This window comes from Bubalus bubalis, chromosome 11, assembly GCF_019923935.1.
Source record: "Bubalus bubalis isolate 160015118507 breed Murrah chromosome 11, NDDB_SH_1, whole genome shotgun sequence".
NCBI classification, from domain to species: Eukaryota; Metazoa; Chordata; class Mammalia; order Artiodactyla; family Bovidae; genus Bubalus; species Bubalus bubalis.
Window position 1 is genome coordinate 95,894,787 of NC_059167.1, and position 19,250 is coordinate 95,914,036.

The 19,250-nt window shown below is 37.1% G+C and overlaps 1 protein-coding gene across 3 annotated transcripts in view; it reads left to right on the plus strand.

The window, feature by feature from the left end:
- Window positions 1-19,250, plus strand: part of CERT1 (ceramide transporter 1) — a 132,805-nt gene that overhangs the window by 31,347 nt on the left and 82,208 nt on the right. For all 3 annotated transcript variants that reach the window (XM_025296391.3, XM_006074038.4, XM_006074037.4), the window contains exon 4: window positions 11,727-11,843. In XM_025296391.3, coding sequence (XP_025152176.2) covers window positions 11,727-11,843 — 117 coding nt within the window. The remainder of the gene's footprint in view (window positions 1-11,726; window positions 11,844-19,250) is intronic.

Here is a 19,250-nt window from a genome sequence, read left to right on the forward strand (position 1 = left end):
ATGAAATAAAGATGTTTTCAGATGAAGGAAAATTAAGAGAACTTGTGGATGGGCCTGCCTTAACAAGAAATGCTAAAGGAAGTTTTTCTTGCTTAAGGGAAATACACCAGAGGCAAAGTCAGATCTTTAGGCACTAATGAAGAGCATAGAGAAAATAAATATATGGGTAAATAATAAGGTTATATTTCCTGGAGAAGGGCATGGCAGCCCACTCCAGTATTCTTGCCTGGAGAGTCCCCATGGACAGGGGAGCCTGGTGGGCTACAGTCCACGGGATTGCAGAGTCAGACACAACCGAGAGACTAAGCACAGCACAGGGTTATATTTTCCCCTCTTACTGCTTTTAAGATACTAAAAATGTAAATAAAGCAATGTCTAAAACATTGAATTTTTAAATTCCTGCCTAACCAAGAAAACACACCCATAGGATTTCACCACCATATTCTTTCATACATTCAATGAAATAATCGGAATCTTACACAGACTCTTTACAACACACATTATGTGGGCAGTATAACCATGACACCTAGGCCTATCAGACAAATTGCAAGAATATAAAATTACAGTTTGGTATCTCTGGTAGACATAAACACTGTATTCCTTTGCAGAATATTAGCAAATCAAGTCCAATAGTATATAAAAAGGACTAAGTGTTGTTTATCCCAGAAATGCAAGGTTAATATAATTTTATTAAATCAGTCATTTTAATTCACTGTATTAACAAATGAAAGAGAAAAATTTGTAACAAATTTCAGTAAAGGCAGACAAGTAAAAAAGAAGTGTTTGACAAAATTCAATACTACTTAGTATTGAAAATAAAAATTCTTAGAGAACTAGAAATAACATCAACCTAATGCAGCCATGAAATTAAAAGATGCTTACTCCTTGGAAGGAAAGTTATGACCAACCTAGATAGCATATTGAAAAGCAGAGACATTACTTTGCCAACAAAGGTCCGTCTAGTCAAGGCTATGGTTTTTCCTGTGGTCATGTATGGATGTGAGAGTTGGACTGTGAAGAAAGCTGAGCACCCAAGAATTGATGCTTTTGAACTGTGGTGTTGGAGAAGACTCGTGAGAGTCTCTTAGACTGCAAGGAGATCCAATCAGTGATTAGCCCTGGGATTTCCTTGGAAGGAATAATGCTAAAGCTGAAACTCCAGTACTTTGGCCACCTCATGCGAAGAGTTGACTCATTGGAAAAGACTCTGATGCTGGGAGGGATTGGGGGCAGGAGAAGGGGATGACAGAGGATGAGATGGCTGGATGGCATCACTGACTCGATGGACGTGAGTCTGAGTGAACTCCAGGAGTTGGTGATGGACAGGGAGGCCTGGCGTGCTGTGATTCATGGGGTCGCAAAAAGTCGGACACGACTGAGTGACTGAACTGAACTGAACTGAATGAAAGCATCCACAAAAACACACAACTGACATCAAGCTTAATGGTGAAATACTATGCCTTTCCCCTAAAATTAGGTATAGGCCAAAGATATCTGCCCTTACCACTTCTGTTTAACATTGTTCTGGACATCCTGGTCATTTCAGTAAGGCAAGGGAAAAAAAATATAAAAAGACATAAATATCAGAGAGGCTAAAGTAAAGCTGTTTGCAGGTGACATCGTTCTCTGAAAGTGAAAATGAATGTCGCTCAGTCGTATCTGACTCTTTGCGACCCATGAACTATACAGTCTTTGGAATTCTCCAGGTCAGAGTACTGAAGTGGGTAGCCTTTCCCTTCTCCAGGGGATCTTCCCAACCCAGGGATCAAACCCACATCTCCCTCATTGCAGGTGGATTCTTTACCATCTGAGACACAAGGGAAGCCCAAGAATACTGGTAGCCTATCCCTTCTCCAGGGGATCTTCCCTACCCAGGAATCGAATCGGAGTCTCCTGCATTGCAGGTGGATTCTTTACCAACTGAGCTATCAGGGAAACTCGACGTTGTTCTTTATTCCTTCAAATTTATTAGGTAAACAGTTTTGAGAACTACTAAGTAAATTTTGCAAGATTGTAGAATATAAGTGAAACTTGCTTAGTTGTATCCGACTCTTTGTGACCCCATGGACAGTCGTGGAATTCTCCAGGCCACAATACTGGAGTGGGTAGCCTTTCCCTTCTCTAGGAGATCGTCTCAACCCAGGGATCGAACCCAGGTCTTCTGCATTGCAGGTGGGTTCTTTACCAGCTGAGCCACAAGGGAACCCTGTAGAATATAAGGTTAATATACAGTTAAAAAATGTACTATCATATACACTAAGCAAACTGACTTTTTAAAAATATTTATTTGGCTGTGCTGCATCTTGGTTGTGGCATGTAGGATCTTTGATTTTCATTGAGGCACACAGGATCTTTCCATTTGTGGTGTGCGAACTCTTAGTAAACACTACTTGAATTTTTAAAACAATTCCATACACAGTAGCATAAAAAAATTACTTCAGGAATCAGTCTAACATTGTATACTGTACTTTGGACACTGTTACCTGCAAACTGTGTGAGATTGTCAAGATAAAGAAGACCTAAATGGAGAGATATTATGTCCATATATTAGAAGGCTCAGCATTGTTACAGTATCACATCTTAACATAATAATCTATAAAAAATCTAAGATATTAATGCCCTTGTTACTACAATTTCTAATGCAAACTACCTAGACTAGCCAAAGCAGGTTTTTAAAAGAAGAGTTTAGTTTGAGGACATAATACTACATGATTTCAAGATTTGCTGTTAAGCAACAGTAATTAAAATACTGTTATTGGAGTAAGAATAGACATTACAGATCAGGGGAACAGAATAGAATCCTATACGTAAATCAAGCAGGGATGTGGAGTAAGTAGATGTGATGAGACTGCCAGTGAGAATGTAAAATGGCTGCAGCTACTTTCGTCAGTTCTTTAAAGTTGACTGTTTATCTGTTTTATGAGTCAGTCAGCCCATTTCTAAGTCAAAAGAAGTAAAATTTGTATCCTTACAAGACATGAACTTTTTGACCAACCGCAGGTATGAATAAGTAAAATATGTTATATCCAGCATTATTAAACTCTTCTCAGCAATAGGAAGAATAAGTTATCAATAAGACACAGCAGTATGAGTAAATCTCAAGATAGTTATACTAAAAACAGTGTTTACTATATGATTACATTTATATAAATTTAGAAAAAGTGAACACCAATATACAGTGAAAGGAAGAAGATCCTTGGTTTCTGGAAGCTGGTGACAGAGGAATAGATGTTCTGCAGGCAGGATAAGTCCTTTGGGGGCTACAGAAATGAAAACATTTCTGTCCTGATATGGTATTGATTTCATGGGTTATATACAAGTGAAAATACCATTGAATTGTACACTTTAAATGGATAGTTTATTATATATTAATTATATGTCAATAAACTTCATTAAAATTTGGTTGGCTTTCTTTGAATTTCTAGGGAAATCTTCCTACACCCTCTCCACTGAGTTTAACTTTTTTAGTTAATCTTTTTATTCTACTTTTCCTTCCACTAGAGAAATTCCTTCTAAATCATCCTGTCATACTGTTGTAATCTAGACTTTTCCATCTTCTACATAACTCTGCTGTGGGCATTTTCCTTAATGTCTTCCTGGGAAGTCCCTTTGCTGCTTCTTTTCCTGGATCTCCATTGCTTCTTACTTCTCTTGGTTACTTCTTCATTTTTTTTTTTGTTTTTTTTTTCCTGGTGAAAATAGTTTTAATAGAAAGTCATTACTGTAAAAAATTATATAATAAGCCAATTTTGATGAAAAACATTTGTAAGTATAAATAAAAGTGATCAAAATAATCCCCCAGGTGGTGCCAGTGGTAAAGAACCTGCCTACCAGTACAGGAGACATAAGAGTCTGGGTTTGTTCCCTGGGTGGGGAAGATTCTGTGGAGGAAGGCATGGCAACCCACTTGAGAATTCTTGCCTAGACACTCCCATGGACAGAAGAGCCTGACAAGTTATTGTCCAGAGGATCTAACAGAGTCAAACATGACTGAAGGGACTTAGGATGCATGCACACAAACATTCCAATAAAAGTAACTAGAAAACATAGATGAGTACAATTGACCATAATAAACAAAGAAAAAGAATTTGTTAAGAAATAACAACATAAATAAATATAGTAAACCACTTCATTAAAAATGTCATAATTTTTATATTTGAAATATTAGCATTCTTTCCTTATATATTTTATGTAATTTCTATCAATTTAAAAATATTTAATATTGTTATTATAATTATTTCAAGAAATCACCAATTTTCTGCAAGATTTAATTGTTATAGTATATTATTTGATATTATACATGTATTATAGACAAAAACCCAGTGAAAGTAAACAATAAAGCTCTCATAGAGTATTAGACTAGATATTATTCATAGGTATTTGGTTATTCAGGATATGATGTATAAAATAGGACCATAATCTTATAAAGCTTTATTGCTAAGATTTCAAAAGAAAAACTATGGTATTAAAACACATCTTTGTTTAAAATAATAAAGCTAAATTAAAGGGAAATAGTTGCTGAAAAGTAAATTTCCTTAATATATTTGCATATCAAAAATGCTATGGTCAAGTAGCAAAAGACAAATGTATGAAAAGGCATTGTCAACAAGTCTAGCCTATATTCCTTTTTATTTACTTACAAGGGTGAATTTTAAAATTCCTAATATAATTTACTGCATTTGTAATGCTTTTAATTCTTATTACCAAAGTTAGAGAAATAAGAACTTAAACTATACAAACTTATGAAGTGAAAGTGAAGTCAGTCAGTCATTTCCGACACTTTGTGACCCCATGGATTGTAGCCTACCAGGCTCCTCCATCCATGGGATTATCCAGGCAAGAGTTCTGGAGTGGGTTGCCATTTCCTTCTCCAACTTCTTCATTTTGGATAAAGCATATCTTCCAGTTCTGAAAGGTAATTTTTCTATATCTTTGTGGTTTAGAACTTTCATACTGATTTAGTGTCCAGTTATGAAACCCCTAAGTATCATTACTATATGTCTTTTCTCTCGGATTACTTAGTTTTCTTGCAGATGAATCTTCCTTACAGGCAGAAGGAGATAGAAGGAACAAGTATGGGTACGAGCCTTTTGGGAATCAAGTGAGGGAAAGAATCCTTTAATATGAACACTTTCCCTTATCTGCTTTTTTCACCTTTCCTCGTTTATAGGAATGTCCCTTCTTCCTACACCTGTCTGGTACCAACTCTCTGAGAGGTGGGGCCTCTAATGTTACTGCACAGTGGGATAGGCAAATGAGGTTCCAGGGGTCTGGTTCCACTTTTTAATGACTCTTGATTAGTTTTGTTTTCAGCTCTCCCCATGCCTTTACCTTTAGTGCTACTTGATGCCTCCAAAACAAATTGGCTTTTTTTGTCTTTTCCCTTGTATATATTTACTTTTCAGCATATTCAGGCCTATTAATGTCAGTTATCACATTCCAGCTTTAAATTTTGTTGGCAGCTGTTTTCCTTCTTTTTCTTTGTGGATATATGCCTCTTTTCTTGTAAGGGTATTTTGATAGATAATGGATGCTGTGGCATGTGTTAAAGCCTTAATTCTCACTGTGATGGTAATTTGGAAGTGGGGCCTTTGGGAGGAATTTGGATTTAGTTGAGGTCATGTGAGCACAGCCCCCATGGTGACACTGGCACCCTTATGAGAGGATGAAGAAACCCGAGCGCGCTCTGTCCTCCACATGAGGACATACCTAGACGGCAGCCATCAGCAAACCGGAAAGAAGGCCCTCCCTGAGCGCCCTCCCGTGCTCACACCTCCAGAACTGAGAGAAATTTCTGTTGTTAAAGCTACCTCGGGGGCTTCCAGGGCTCAGAGGTAAAGAATCTGCCTGCCAGTGCAGGAGACATGGGTTCCACCCCTAGGTTGGGAAGATCCCCTGGAGGAGGAAAATGGCAACCCTGTCCAGTGTTGACAGAGGAACTTGGCAGGCTGCAGTCCATTGGGTCGCAAAGAGTCAAACGCGACTTAGTGACTGAGCATGCAGCACACGCCACATAGGTAGATTGTAAAACTTCACTAATAAAACAATCAAAAAAGCTACCCATTGAACCTGTACTGGCGATTCGTTTCTTATATGATATTATACATTTTTAATGCCATTCTCCCAAATCATCCCCCCTCCCTCTCCCACAGAGTCCAAAAGACTGTTCTATACATCTGTGTCTCTTTTACTGTCTAGCATATAGGGTTGTCGTTACCATCTTTCTAAATTCCATATATATGCATTAGTATACTATACTGGTGTTTTTCTGTGGCGGAGACATGTTGATGTATGGCAAAACCAATACAATATTGTAAAGTAAACAAAAAAATAATAATAAAAAAATTTTTTTAAAAAGCTACCCAGTATATGCTGGGTTTTTTTTGTTACAGCAGCCCTAAGAACAAATAAGGCAGACCAAGAGTAGATACAAATCCCATTTCGCCCTTTGGTGTATCTGTTGTTGTTGACAGTGAATGCTGACGTGGTAAAGGATGAGGCCCATCTACGTTTTCCTTTATGTTGTTGGCTTTCTTCCCTAGCATGTGCGTTCTCATTCTCAGTGGGCCCCTATACTTGGTTCTTGGGAAAGTGAAATAATCTTAGGTATTTACAATATCTAATGTGGCCTCCAGGAAAAATGAACTGGACAAAATCTTAGTTCTTACTGTTTGATCTCTCTCACTAAGGAGAATTTGTTTTTTCTTGGAGTAGGGGTGACAATGGAAAAAGCTTGAGAATCGTTGTTTCTTCTTTCTTAAATTGATTTCACAAAATAAGCCTTCAGATTGAGTTTATTTCCTGCGACCATTTTTCCTGGGTATAATATGTCTTTTGGATCTGTGATTTGAACATTTCATTTAAATATAGTATCGGGACTTCCCTGGTGGTTCAGTGGTCAAGACTCTGTGCTGCCAATGCAGGAGGATGCAGGTTTGATCCCTGGTCAGAAAACTAAGATCCTTAGGGCCAGAGATCCCACATGCCTGCCTGGTGGGGCCAAAAGATTAAAATAAGAAAAGATAGAGTCTTTGACTTTTTTGTTACGTTTGTTGCGTTTTCCTCTTTTAAAACACCAGTTAAATCATTTGCTTAACCTCCTTTGTTCACTCATTATATTTCTTTCACTTTGTATTTTTCTCAAGTCTGTTTAGAAAACAGACTTATTTGCTTTTTATTGCTGCCTCTGATGTGGTTTCAACTCATTTCTTTTTTCTTAGCTCTTTCAGCTTACTTTTCATTGCTTGCTGCTTTATCTCTTCTTTAGATTTTTTAGTTATTTTTTTCTGAAGGTAGCTCATGTCATCTCTTACATCTACCACCTCTTGTATTTTTTCATCTAATTTTGTTCTTTATCCCTTATTGGTTTTCTTCTAATCATCTGTCAGGGCTACAACTAGGATAAGACCAATGAGGGACTAACTTAAGTTGTAAAATTTAAGATAGCATCAAAAAACTCAGTAATCAAGATAAATTGTATTTTGATGTGTTTTTTTAGAGTAATCCATGACTTCACTTTCACTTTTCACTTTCCTGCATTGGAGAAGGAAATGGCAGCCCACTCCAGTGTTCTTGCCTGGAGAATCCCAGGGACGGGGGAGCCTGGTGGGCTGCCATCTATGGGGTCGCATGGAGTCGGACACGACTGAAGCGACTTAGCAGCAGCAGCAGCAGCAGCATGATGAATAAAATATCCACAATGAAATTCTAAGTAAAGATAAGATTAGTTTTCTTTGAATTAAAGTCTAACTATTCACAGTGGTTCCTTCCACCCCACCAGCAGTTTTGATTTCTGCAATTTTAGTTACCTTTAAGATCTGAAAGTATTAAGTGGAAAATTGCAGAAATAAACAGTTGATAAATTTTAAATGGCACATTGTTTTGAGCAGCATAATGAAATGTCATGCAGGCTGCTCTGTCCCTGGTGGGCCATGGCTTGTTCCTTTGTCCATATCCATGCTGTGTATACTACCTGCTCCTTAATTACCTGTATAGGAAAACACATAGGGTGGTTGACCCTTGAACAACACAGGTTTGAACCCCACACACTCACTTACACTCAGGATTTTTCAGTAGTGTATAATACCTACAGTACTGCCCAATCCAGGAATGGTTGAATTCGAGGATGGTGACCCCAGATGCAGAGGAATGACTTTAAGACACTCAGGCTTTCTGCAGCACCAGACCCCTAATCCTGTTGTTGTTCACAGGCCAGTTCTCTCTGTAGGATTTGGTACTACCTACAGTTTCAGGCATCCACTGGGGGTCTTGGGATGTATTTCTCTTAGATAAAGGGAGACTGTTGTATTATGTGTTTGAGTGTGTGTGTGTTGAGACATGGTGTAAACTTTTTGTCTAGACTTTGATTTACCCTCCTAAACACCTCTTAACAAATCTGTCATTTCTTTAGCCGCTTCCTGCACATCTTGACTTTTTAGGGATTCAAAGCTTCTGTGTCGTTTATATACTGCCACCTGAAAATTAGTAGACCCCCTTCTGTGTCACCTATCCCTCAGACTGCTGATGGTAGAAATGGCTACTTTGTGTACACTTCCTGTCAGCTCCATCTCTTTGAGCAGATATTGAGATACTGCATCTCATATAAATGTGACATTCAATGAAGTTTTCAAATTCTTTAATTCTAGATTTGCAGAATATCATTTTATTCCATTCCTGTGTATAACATTTTTATCTATTAAAAGCTTAAAGTTCTCCATATATTGAAACTTTGAAACATAGGGAAAAGAAAACATAGTTGATATACTTAACAGATTTAGTAATTTGGCAAAGTTTACTTACGTTGATTTCAGGTTTTATTAAGTCACTCACATCCAGAGAAAGCTTAATGGCAAGTTTCTGTTTTTAGGAATATTTAAAATGTGGCGTGGGACTCTTTGGAAGATTATAAGGAAATTTTGAAGATGTGAAAGCTGGAAAAAGAATTGGCTGGGGAAACTAGTAAATTTTGAACAATAGGTGACCCTCCATATCCACTAACTCAGGGTCTGCAGATAAGGAGAGCTGGTTGTACTGAGCTGTTTTATGTGTGGGACTTAGGCATCTGAAATTTTGGTGTCCAAAGGAGTCCTTGAAACAGTCCCCAGCAAAAAATAAGCAATGACTGTATATATATATATATTACCTTTTTATTTTCTAAAGCTTTAATGAAAATATTGAACACAATATGAAATATAAATCCTTTTTAAGAATAGTCACTAGAAATATAATAATGATTATATCTCAAAGTAAAAGTTTAAAAACCTCTGGGCTATTTAGAACAGTAGACTGATCAGATAAATTATTTACTTAGTTTTTCAGATAGTACATATGCTTTCCTTCCTCCAAGAAGCTTTTCTTAATGACTGGACTTCATTCTTAAGATTTATGAATATGTAGCTTTCAGTTAGTTTACAGTCATATTTTTGAGTGTTAAAGTTGTCTTTTGCATATTTCTGTATTCATAGTGACTGAAGCAGGGTGTGCACTGTCTTGTCGCTTCCTGTCTCTTCTCTCCAGCATGCACTCCCTCCCTCTATAGTCCTCACTGCAATGCCCAGCACATAGTGACTCAGAGCTTTAACTTTTATCTTTAAGCCAGTCAGAGCCATGAATTAGTTGTCTTAATATTAAAAGAGAAATTGTTTCATAGGCTAAAGAACATTGTGGAATTAGCTTATATTGTTTTTGTTGAATAAACTGATAAGGAGATAAAAGATTGATACTGTTAAAGGCGGGAGAGAATAAACACAGTATGTAGATTGCATTCAGCTAGTAAGTTTATTACTATATAGACCAGGGAGGAGTCTCTTTCCTCCAAGGCCAAGCTAGTTTACAGAAGAGGACATTGTACTTTATCCAGTAGAAGAAGAGGTTGTATTTGTGATATGATCCTGTCATATTTGAACTCATTCATTGAGAGAAAAACAAGTATATAAAATATTTATTTTATATATTGTTTTGAAGAATGTGAAACACTGAACCAGATATTTTACATTTGCACTAATTGCTTACATTTTGATGAAGGCAGTTTCCTCTAACATAGGTCTGATGTAGTGTTCATTTTACTTTTGCTTTTCATTAGAGACTCTCCTGGCTATTAAAAGATGTAAAAAATTTAGCCTAGAAGTTAATTTGAGATATTTCGAAGGATGTTAATGTTATTTTTTGATAGAATATAAAAATATCTTACTTATCAAATTTAATGAAAGACTATTGATGATGAGAATTTACTTTTGAATAATGAAAGCAGAAAAATATCAGTAAATGTCTTTTGTAAAACTTACTTTTGCCCTTTTTAAAATTGTGCTTTCAGTGATATTCCCACTACTTTCAGTTCAGTTCAGTCCAGTCGCTCAGTCGTGTCCGACTCTTTGCAACCCCATGAATTGCAGCACGCCAGGCCTCCCTGTCCATCACCAACTCCCGGAGTTCACTCAAACTCACATCCATCGAGTCAGTGATGCCATCCAGCCATCTCATCCTCTGTCATCCCCTTCTCCTCCTGCCCCCAATCTTTCCCAGCATCAGAGTCTTTTCCAATGAGTCAACTCTTTGCATGAGGTGGCCAAAGTACTGGAGTTTCAGCTTTAGCATCATTCCTTCCAAGGAAATCCCAGGGCTGATCTCCTTCAGAATGGACTGGTTGGATCTCCTTGCAGTCCAAGGGACCCTCAAGAGTCTTCTCCAACACCACAGTTCAAAAGCATCAATTCTTCGGTGCTCAGCTTTCTTCACAGTCCAACTCTCACATCCATACATGACCACAGGAAAAACCATAGCCTTGACTAGACAGACCTTTGTTGGCAAAGTAATGTCTCTGCTTTTGAATATGCTGTCTAGGTTGGTCATAACTTTTCTTCCAAGGAGTAAGCGTCTTTTAATTTCCTGGCTGCAGTCACCATCTGCAGTGATTTTGGAGCCCCCCCAAATAAAGTCTGACACTGTTTCCACTGTTTCCCCATTTCCCATGAAGTGGTGGGACCAGATGCCATGATCTGAATGTTGAGCTTTAAGCCAGCTTTTTCACTCTCCACTTTCACTTTCATCAAGAGGCTTTTTAGCTCCTCTTCACTTTTTGCCATAATGGTAGTGTCATCTGCATATCTGAGGTTATTGATATTTCTCCTGGCAGTCTTGATTCCAGCTTGTGCTTCTTCCAGCCCAGCAGTTCTGATGACGTACTCTGCATATAAGTTAAATAAGCAGGGTGACAATATACAGCCTAGACGTACTCGTTTTCCTATTTGGAACCAGTCTGTTGTTCCATGTCCAGTTCTAACTGTTGCTTCCTGACCTGCATATAGGTTTCTCAAGAGGCAGGTCAGGTGGTCTGGTATTCCCATCTCTTTCAGAATTTTCCACAGTTTATTGTGATCCACACAGTCAAAGGCTTTGACATAGTCAATAAAGCAGAAATAGATGTTTTCCCACTACTTTACACTGACTCAAAGCATTTGATGGAAAATATTTTACCTCTTTTTAAAAACATGTCTGTAGTTCATGTGTCAGTTCATTTGTAGAAATAGTGAATGAGCATGGTTTTTGGTAATTATACGCTTGCTGTGCTCTTTATCTGAAATATCTTCAAAAAGTTATTTGAGTACAAAAAGAATAACAAGAGTCTCTCACCGGGCAGAATGGGTATGTTCATGTTTTTTCTGTGGAGTATAACACTTCTAAGAATATAATTACCTTTGCTTTTCCTTTTCTCCCTTTTTCTTCCACAGCCTCATGATTTTGATGAATGCCGATTTGATATTAGTGTAAATGATAGTGTTTGGTATCTTCGTGCTCAAGATCCAGATCACAGACAGCAGTGGATAGATGCCATTGAACAGCACAAGGTAGGTCTCTAGTGTTTACCTATCTAAGGAGACTTAGGCAAGACACTCGCAGTGAGCACCTCTAAAAGAATCTTGATCTGTGCTTGTGTACTGAATAGTTGAACATAATATTTTGGGTTGTAAAATAAAGCAATACAGGTGTAAATTTTTGAAATGATTTTGTTTCTAACATTTGAGTTATACTAAAGGATTGCCATGATAAATATTTTAAATTAATGATTAAAGCAAAATATGCCCTTGTATATAAATTTGTTTTTTATTTAGAGTTTGCTTCATAATGAATGCCTTTTATATCATCTGAGTAAAAGGATTCTTGGAATAACATCAGATTATAAAATCCTAATGTTGAAAGCTTCAGTGTTAATTTTTATTGTCATTTGTAACCATTTGGGTAAATCCTTAGTATAATCATTTGTAAATTGTTAAATTTTGGTAAATATAAAGTTTTCTAATAAACTTTGAAAAAGTCTTTCTTAAATACATGTATAAGCCATAGTCTTGAAATTTAAAGCTAGTTTTTGACTTCTGTATGAATAATTGGTATATAGGCTAAAGAAATATATTTTTTAAAATCTTTATTATTAGCTAATTCAGTATTTCATGGTAAAACAAGGACTAGGGAAAGTTACAAATTCACCATGCCATTCCTGATTGTGACTTAAGAAAACTGAATTTGTTCATATACTTGTCTGTACTTGTTCATTTGGGTTTCACAGAGTTGTAGTTGAAACAGCTGTTTTGGTTATTTAATAGACACAAAACATGTACACACATACATACAACGAGAAAAACTAGTCAGGCCTGGGATACTGCAGGCACTTTCTTCTTGATAGTGATCATGCATTAGGTTTATTTCTTAATTATAAATTTTCCCAGCCTAAGGAAATCTGGCTTTCATGCTTTCCTTTTGTCCTTGTTTTAACTTTAGAATTATATTACTTTAAAGCATTTTGTGAATCTTAGTTACCTTGATATTATCACCTCAGGAAATGGTGTAAAAATGGTAAACTGTTTTGTATTATTTAAAGAAAAGATGACCCAGTAGACATGGAAGCAACAACCTAAATATCTTATCAATAGATGAATGGATAAAGAAGATGTGGTACATGTATACAATGGAATATTACTCAGCCAAGAAAGAATGAAATACTGCCATTTCCAGCAACATGGATGGACTTAGAGATTATCACACTAAGTGAAGAAAGTCAGATAGAGGAAGACAAGTATTGTGTGATATCACTTATATGTGAAATCTAAGAAGAAGATACAAATGAACTTATTTAGTAATACAAAACACAGACTCAGATTCATAGGTGCAGGAAACAACTTGTGACTCCTAAAGGGGAAACAGAAGGGGGAAGGACGAATTAGGAGTATGGGATTGACATACACACATCACTATATATATGATAAACAACAGGGATTTATTGTGTAGTACAGGGAGCTGTATTCAGTAATTTGTAATAGCCTATAATGGAGAAGGATGTGAAGCCGTATACCTGAACTGACACAGTATTATAAACCAACTATAGTTAAGTAAAAATTAAAGCAAATAAATAAAAGTGAGATAAGCTAGAATTCTAAAATCTCAGTACTTTGAAACGGGGCTAACCTGAATTCTGACACTGCAGACTCTGCCATGTATGACGTATGTGACCTTGCTGTCATCTCTGCTTAATGTATTTAAGGAAGACATGAAATAATATATGTAAGGTTACTTACCAGAATGGCTGATGTTTTTTCCCATTTATGACATAGTGGGAAAAGAAAGAGTTTTGAAGTCACAAATTCACTGAAATTATACCATGTTTTTTATGGATAAAGAGTTCTACATTCAATGAGAGTTGCTAAATGTGCATTTAAAGAGAGTGGTCTGTTTTGTGTAGTTGTCAGGGCCAGCCCTCTTAATAATGATTAAAGGCATTATTAAAACTAATTTCGGTATTTTTAACTGAGATGATGTTGGTTGGCTTAGTTGCTTTAGATTACAGCACTAGTTTTTTTCTGTTTTAAATAAGCGTATTTGATTTTGTTCATTCTTCATAGTGAAGCTGGTTCAGGAATCTTTGCAGGTTGTCATTTTGTTTCTCCTCTTTGTATGAAGAATGATGCATAAAGCATATATTTCTTCTATATCATTGATTTCTTTGCACCTTTGAATAATGGATAGATAGGGTCTTTAAGTCTCCATCAGAACATTGTGACTTACTCTGGGTAACAGAGCTTTGGTAAATTTAATTTCTTAGATTCAGCAGCAAGGTTCTAGATACAGTATATAAACTTTCTTTTCTTATTTCTAAATATAGTTTATTCATAAACAAGGAAGGAAAAATCATTGTTATTAATATTTGTTAAATTTTAATGTAAAATAATATGTACCAATTAACGTATCAGTGAAGATTTAAACTGAATTTGAATTCTAAAAATAAATTGAGTTATTAAACCGACATGGGAAGGAGAAAATTCAAAAGCTATCATCAAACATAACCAGAAAAGTTTTCTCTTTTTTTTTTCTTCCCATAGACCAGGAGCAGGAAGGTAGTGAGATGTTTTCGGATTCATGCTTCAAAATCGCTAAAAAATATTAATGTGGAACCTAAACTTGGTAATTTTACTATTTAAGCAAGCATTCTTAGATTGATATTCAGAATCAAATTGTTAAGGTATCTTGATGAGGATAGGAGGTATTGTTTATTTTGAGGTTCACCAGGTACTAATCATTGCATTATTGTACTTCATGTACTTTATTTTCTATCTACTGCCGTGAGAGATGAGGGAAATATTATTTCACAGACATGGTAACTGAGGTTTAGATTAAACTTAAGTGACTTGCCAGAGACTGTACTGCATTTTCGTAAGTAGACTCTTAGGATTCAATTTTATGTTGATTGTGCTGTTGGTTACCGTTGGCGGAATGCTTGAAAATAGTTCCTACAGGTTCACTTCCTGCAGGTTAGTGTGTGTTGTCTGAGTTCTGCTACCATATACATACCATATATATATACAGGATAAATATGAACTCATCTTTCTGCCTATGGATTGCCATAACAGTGTTACATTGTAGTGTTTAAGCACTGGAGACTGGGGTCTGACATATATGGGATTAAATCCTAACACTATTATATAACAACTGTGTGACCTTGGTAAATTACCTAAAGAAGGAAAGATGACATAATGCATTGTTTACTTCCCCCCCCAAAAAAAAAAAAAACACAAAAGACAAACAAGCAAGCAGAATAACCAGATCATGATAAAGCAAGTACTTCAGAGATGATCTGAGTTCCTATCATTCCAGTTCACTCAGTTCAATTCAGAGTTACTTCCATGACACCACCTGTCCTTATGATGGCTGGACAGTACACTTGGAACAGTGGACCTGTCTTTTTCTCTTCTGATGTCGTCAGATGGCCCTGCCACTCCATTGCCTTTTCTTGCTGTTAGGCCTTTGTTAGGGCTTCCCTGATAGGTTTGGCTGGGGAAATTGGAGGTTTCTGTTCTTTTCTTTCCAGTCTTTCACTGGACTGCCAGGGAAGTCCTCTGCCTTTTTTAACCAACTATAATATTGGAGAAATTTCTTAACAGGTACTAGAGGCTCATTCTATACTTGTCTGCTTTATAAATGATTATCATGTAAACTTAGCTTTTCATTTTGAATCTGATTAAATTGATGAAGGTTTAAGAATGCAAATAAAACTTTTACAACAACTAGTTTTTAGTGTATACTTTATGTAAGTAATTTATGGGCTCAGTGGATTAGAACCAGTTTTTCTTTTACCTTATTTGCATCACACCACAGTGATGAAAGGAAGAAGATGGAATCAAATTATACTTTTCCTTTATATTCAAGAGTTCTAATTGTGCCCAGTCGCTTCAGTTGTGTCCAACTCTACAATTCCATGGACTACAGCCCACCAGGTTCCTCTGTCCATGGGATTTTCCAAGCAAGAATACAGGAGTGGGATGCCATTTCCTTCTCCAGGGGATTGTCCCAACCCAGGGATCGAACCTGTGTCTCTTTTGTCTTCTGCATTGGCAGGCAGGTTCTTTATTACCACTGGTACCACCTGGGAAGCCCTTTAATTGTTGAGGGAAGTGCAGACCCAGTACTAGCTGCTGGAGTAGTCAGGGCTTTGCCATTTTCTCAGATAAGTTGTAGAAAAACCCAAGTAGGTGATATAACAACTGAACTTGATTAACCAGCATTTATTAGGTCTCTGGATGTTTCTCTCCTTAAAATGAGGAATTTGGTTGATTCTAAAAGTGGAAGTTACTTGCTTGATTGCTTGCAATAATCCATCAGTTCAGTTCCATCACTCAGTTGTGTCCGACTCTTTGCAACCCCATGGACTGCAGCATGCCAGGCCTCTCTGTCCATCACCAACTCCCAAAGCTTGTTCAAACTCATGTCCATTGAGTCGGTGATGCCATCCAACCATCTCATCCTCTGTCGTCCCCTTCTCCTCCATTATGGATTATTGCCTTTTCCCATGGACAGTATGAAAAGGCAATAATCCATAATGGTTAGTAAAATGTTTTAACACTTAAATATAGATAATGTCTAACTATCATGATTTTTAAGGTTAGTGAAATCAAGGAAGAAAACAAGATACTAACTCTCTTTAATAGTCTTAGTGTTTTAGAATAAAAATACTTGTGTCAAAGGCTTTTAAAATAACTTTTTTAGTTTCTGTTGCCTGCAATTTTGTTGCAGTCAAAAGCTGAATTCACCTGCACTTTGTGCTTCCAAATGTTGCCTAAATACTTAATGAAGTTTATAATCTAAAAAGAGGGAATAAATGTCATTGATTTGTAGTTTTCAGCCAGGTTCTTCTATCTAGGAAGGTGTTTATCTTTTACCAGTTATTAAAGGAGGAATCAGGATTTTACAAGAACAGTGAACCAAGAAGATATTTAGGTAGCTAATCTTATTAACCATGTGGCCAGGTGAGGAGAAATAACTTGACAACATTTTATGTCAAAAAGGCAGGAAGGGTCTTACAAATTAATGAGAAAAGTTTACTCAGTGCAACTGAAAAAAAAAAAAAAGGCCAAGAGACTTGATCTGGTACTTCATAAAGAGCATATCCAAATGGGTAATGAGCATATGAAAAGGTAGTCAACAGTTAATGCCATTAGATGTCAGGGAGCACAGTGATACCACCATATGCCTGAGTAGCTTAAAAAATAAAAGATTTAATACCAAATGTTGATGAGGATGGTGTGCAACAGATATACACTGGTAAAACAATTTTGTACTATCTTCTAAAGCTGAGCATAGTGGTTTAGTCACTTAAGTCGTGTCTGACTCTTTGTGACCCCATGAACTGTTATAGCTTGACAGGCTCCTCTGTCCATGGGATTTCCCAGGCAAGAAGACTGGAGTGGGTTGTCATGATCAGGTGAATATTGAAAATTTGAAAAGGTCTTACAAGTATCAATGTCATCAGTTCAGTTCACTTGTTCAGTTATGTCCGACTTTTTGTGACCTCATGGACCGCAGCACACCAGGGTTCTCTGTCCATCACCAACTCCCGGAGTTGACTCAAATTCATGTCCATCATGTTGGTGATGCCATCCAAACATCTCATCCTTTGTTATCCCCTTCTCCCACCTTCAGTCTTTCCCAGCATCAGGGTCTTCTCCAATGAGTTGGTTCTTCTCATCAGGGGGCCAAAGTAATGGAGTTTCAGCTTCAGCATCAGTCATTCCAATGAATATTCAGGACTGATTTCCTTTAGGATTGGCTGGTTTGATCTCCTTGCAGTCCGAGGGACACTCAAAAGAGTCTTCTCCAACACCACAGTTCAAAAGCATCAATTCTTCGGCTCTCAGCTTTCTTTATAGACCAACTCACATCCATACATGGCTACTGGAAAAACCATAGCTTTGACTAGATGGATCTTTGTTAGCAAAGTAAAGTCTTTGCTTTTTAGCATGCTGTCTAGGTTGGTCATAGCTTTTCTTCCAAGGACAAAGTGTCTTAATTTCATGGCTGCAGTCACCATCTGCACTGATTTTGGACGCCCCCCCCCCCCCCCCCCACAAATAAAATCTGTCACTGTTTCCATTTTTTCCCCATCTGTTTCCCATGAAGTGATGGGACTGGATGCCATAATCTTAGTTTTCTGAATATTGAGTTTTAAGCCAGCTTTTTCATTGTCCTCTCTCTTTGACTTTCATCAAGAGGCCCTTTAGTTCTTCTTCACTTTCTGCCATAAGGGTGGTGTCATCTGCATATCTGAGGTTATTGATATTTCTCCCAGCAGTCTTGATTTCAGCTTGTGCTTCATCCAGCTTAGCATTTCACATGATGTACTCTGCATGGAAGTTAAGTAAGCAGGGTGACAATATACAGCCTTGATGTACTCCTTTCCCCATTTGGAACCAGTCTGTTGTTCCATGTCCAGTTCTAACTGTCGCTTCTTGATCTGCATACAGATTTCTCAGGAGGCAGGTCAGAGGTCAGGTATTCCCATCTCTTGAAGAATTTTCCACAGTTTGTTGTGATCCACACAGTCAAAGGCTTTGGCATAGTCAATAAAGGAGAAGTAGTTTTTCTGGAACTCTCTTGCTTTTTTGCTGATCCACCGGATGTTGGCAGTTTGATCTCTGGTTCCTCTGCATTTTCTAAATCAGCTGCAACATCTGGAAGTTCACAGTTCATGTACTGTTGAAGCCTGCTTGGAGAATTTTGAGCATTACTTTGCTAGTGCTTGAGTTGAGTGCAGTTGTGTGGTAGTTTGAACATTCTTTGGCATTGCCTTTCTTTGGGATTGGAATGAAAACTGACCTTTTCCTGTCCTGTGCCCACTGCTGAGTTTTCCAAATTTGCTGGCATGTTGAGTATAGCACTTTCACAGCATCATCTTTGAAGATTTGAAATAGCTCAACTGGAATTTCATCAACTCTCTTCATAGTGATGCTTCCTAAGGCCCACTTGACTTCACATTCCAGGATGTCTGGCTCTAGGTGAATGATCACACCATCGTGGTTATCTGGATCATGAAGATCTTTTTTGTATAGTTCTTCTGTGTATTCTTGCCACCTCTTCTTAATATCTTCTCCTTCTATTGGGTCCATACCATTTCTGTCCTTTATTGTGCTTGTCTTTGCATGAAATGTTCCCTTGGTATCTCTAGTTTTCTTGAAGATGTATAGAGTTTACCAAACGCATGTTGTTGTAATGCTTACCACATATTTGCTACTAACAATTCAGGTAAATATTACTAGATTTTTCGCTGATTCCTTGTATCTTTTTAAGTCTGTAAATTGCTTGCAAAATGTTTCTTTAGATAAGAAAGAGGAGGGGGGGAAAAGGACAGTTAATCTGGAGTTGAATAAAGGTTCCATATTGCTAGTTTTAGAAAATATTAAAGATAAATGAAGCTTTGTACTATTAAAGTCCTT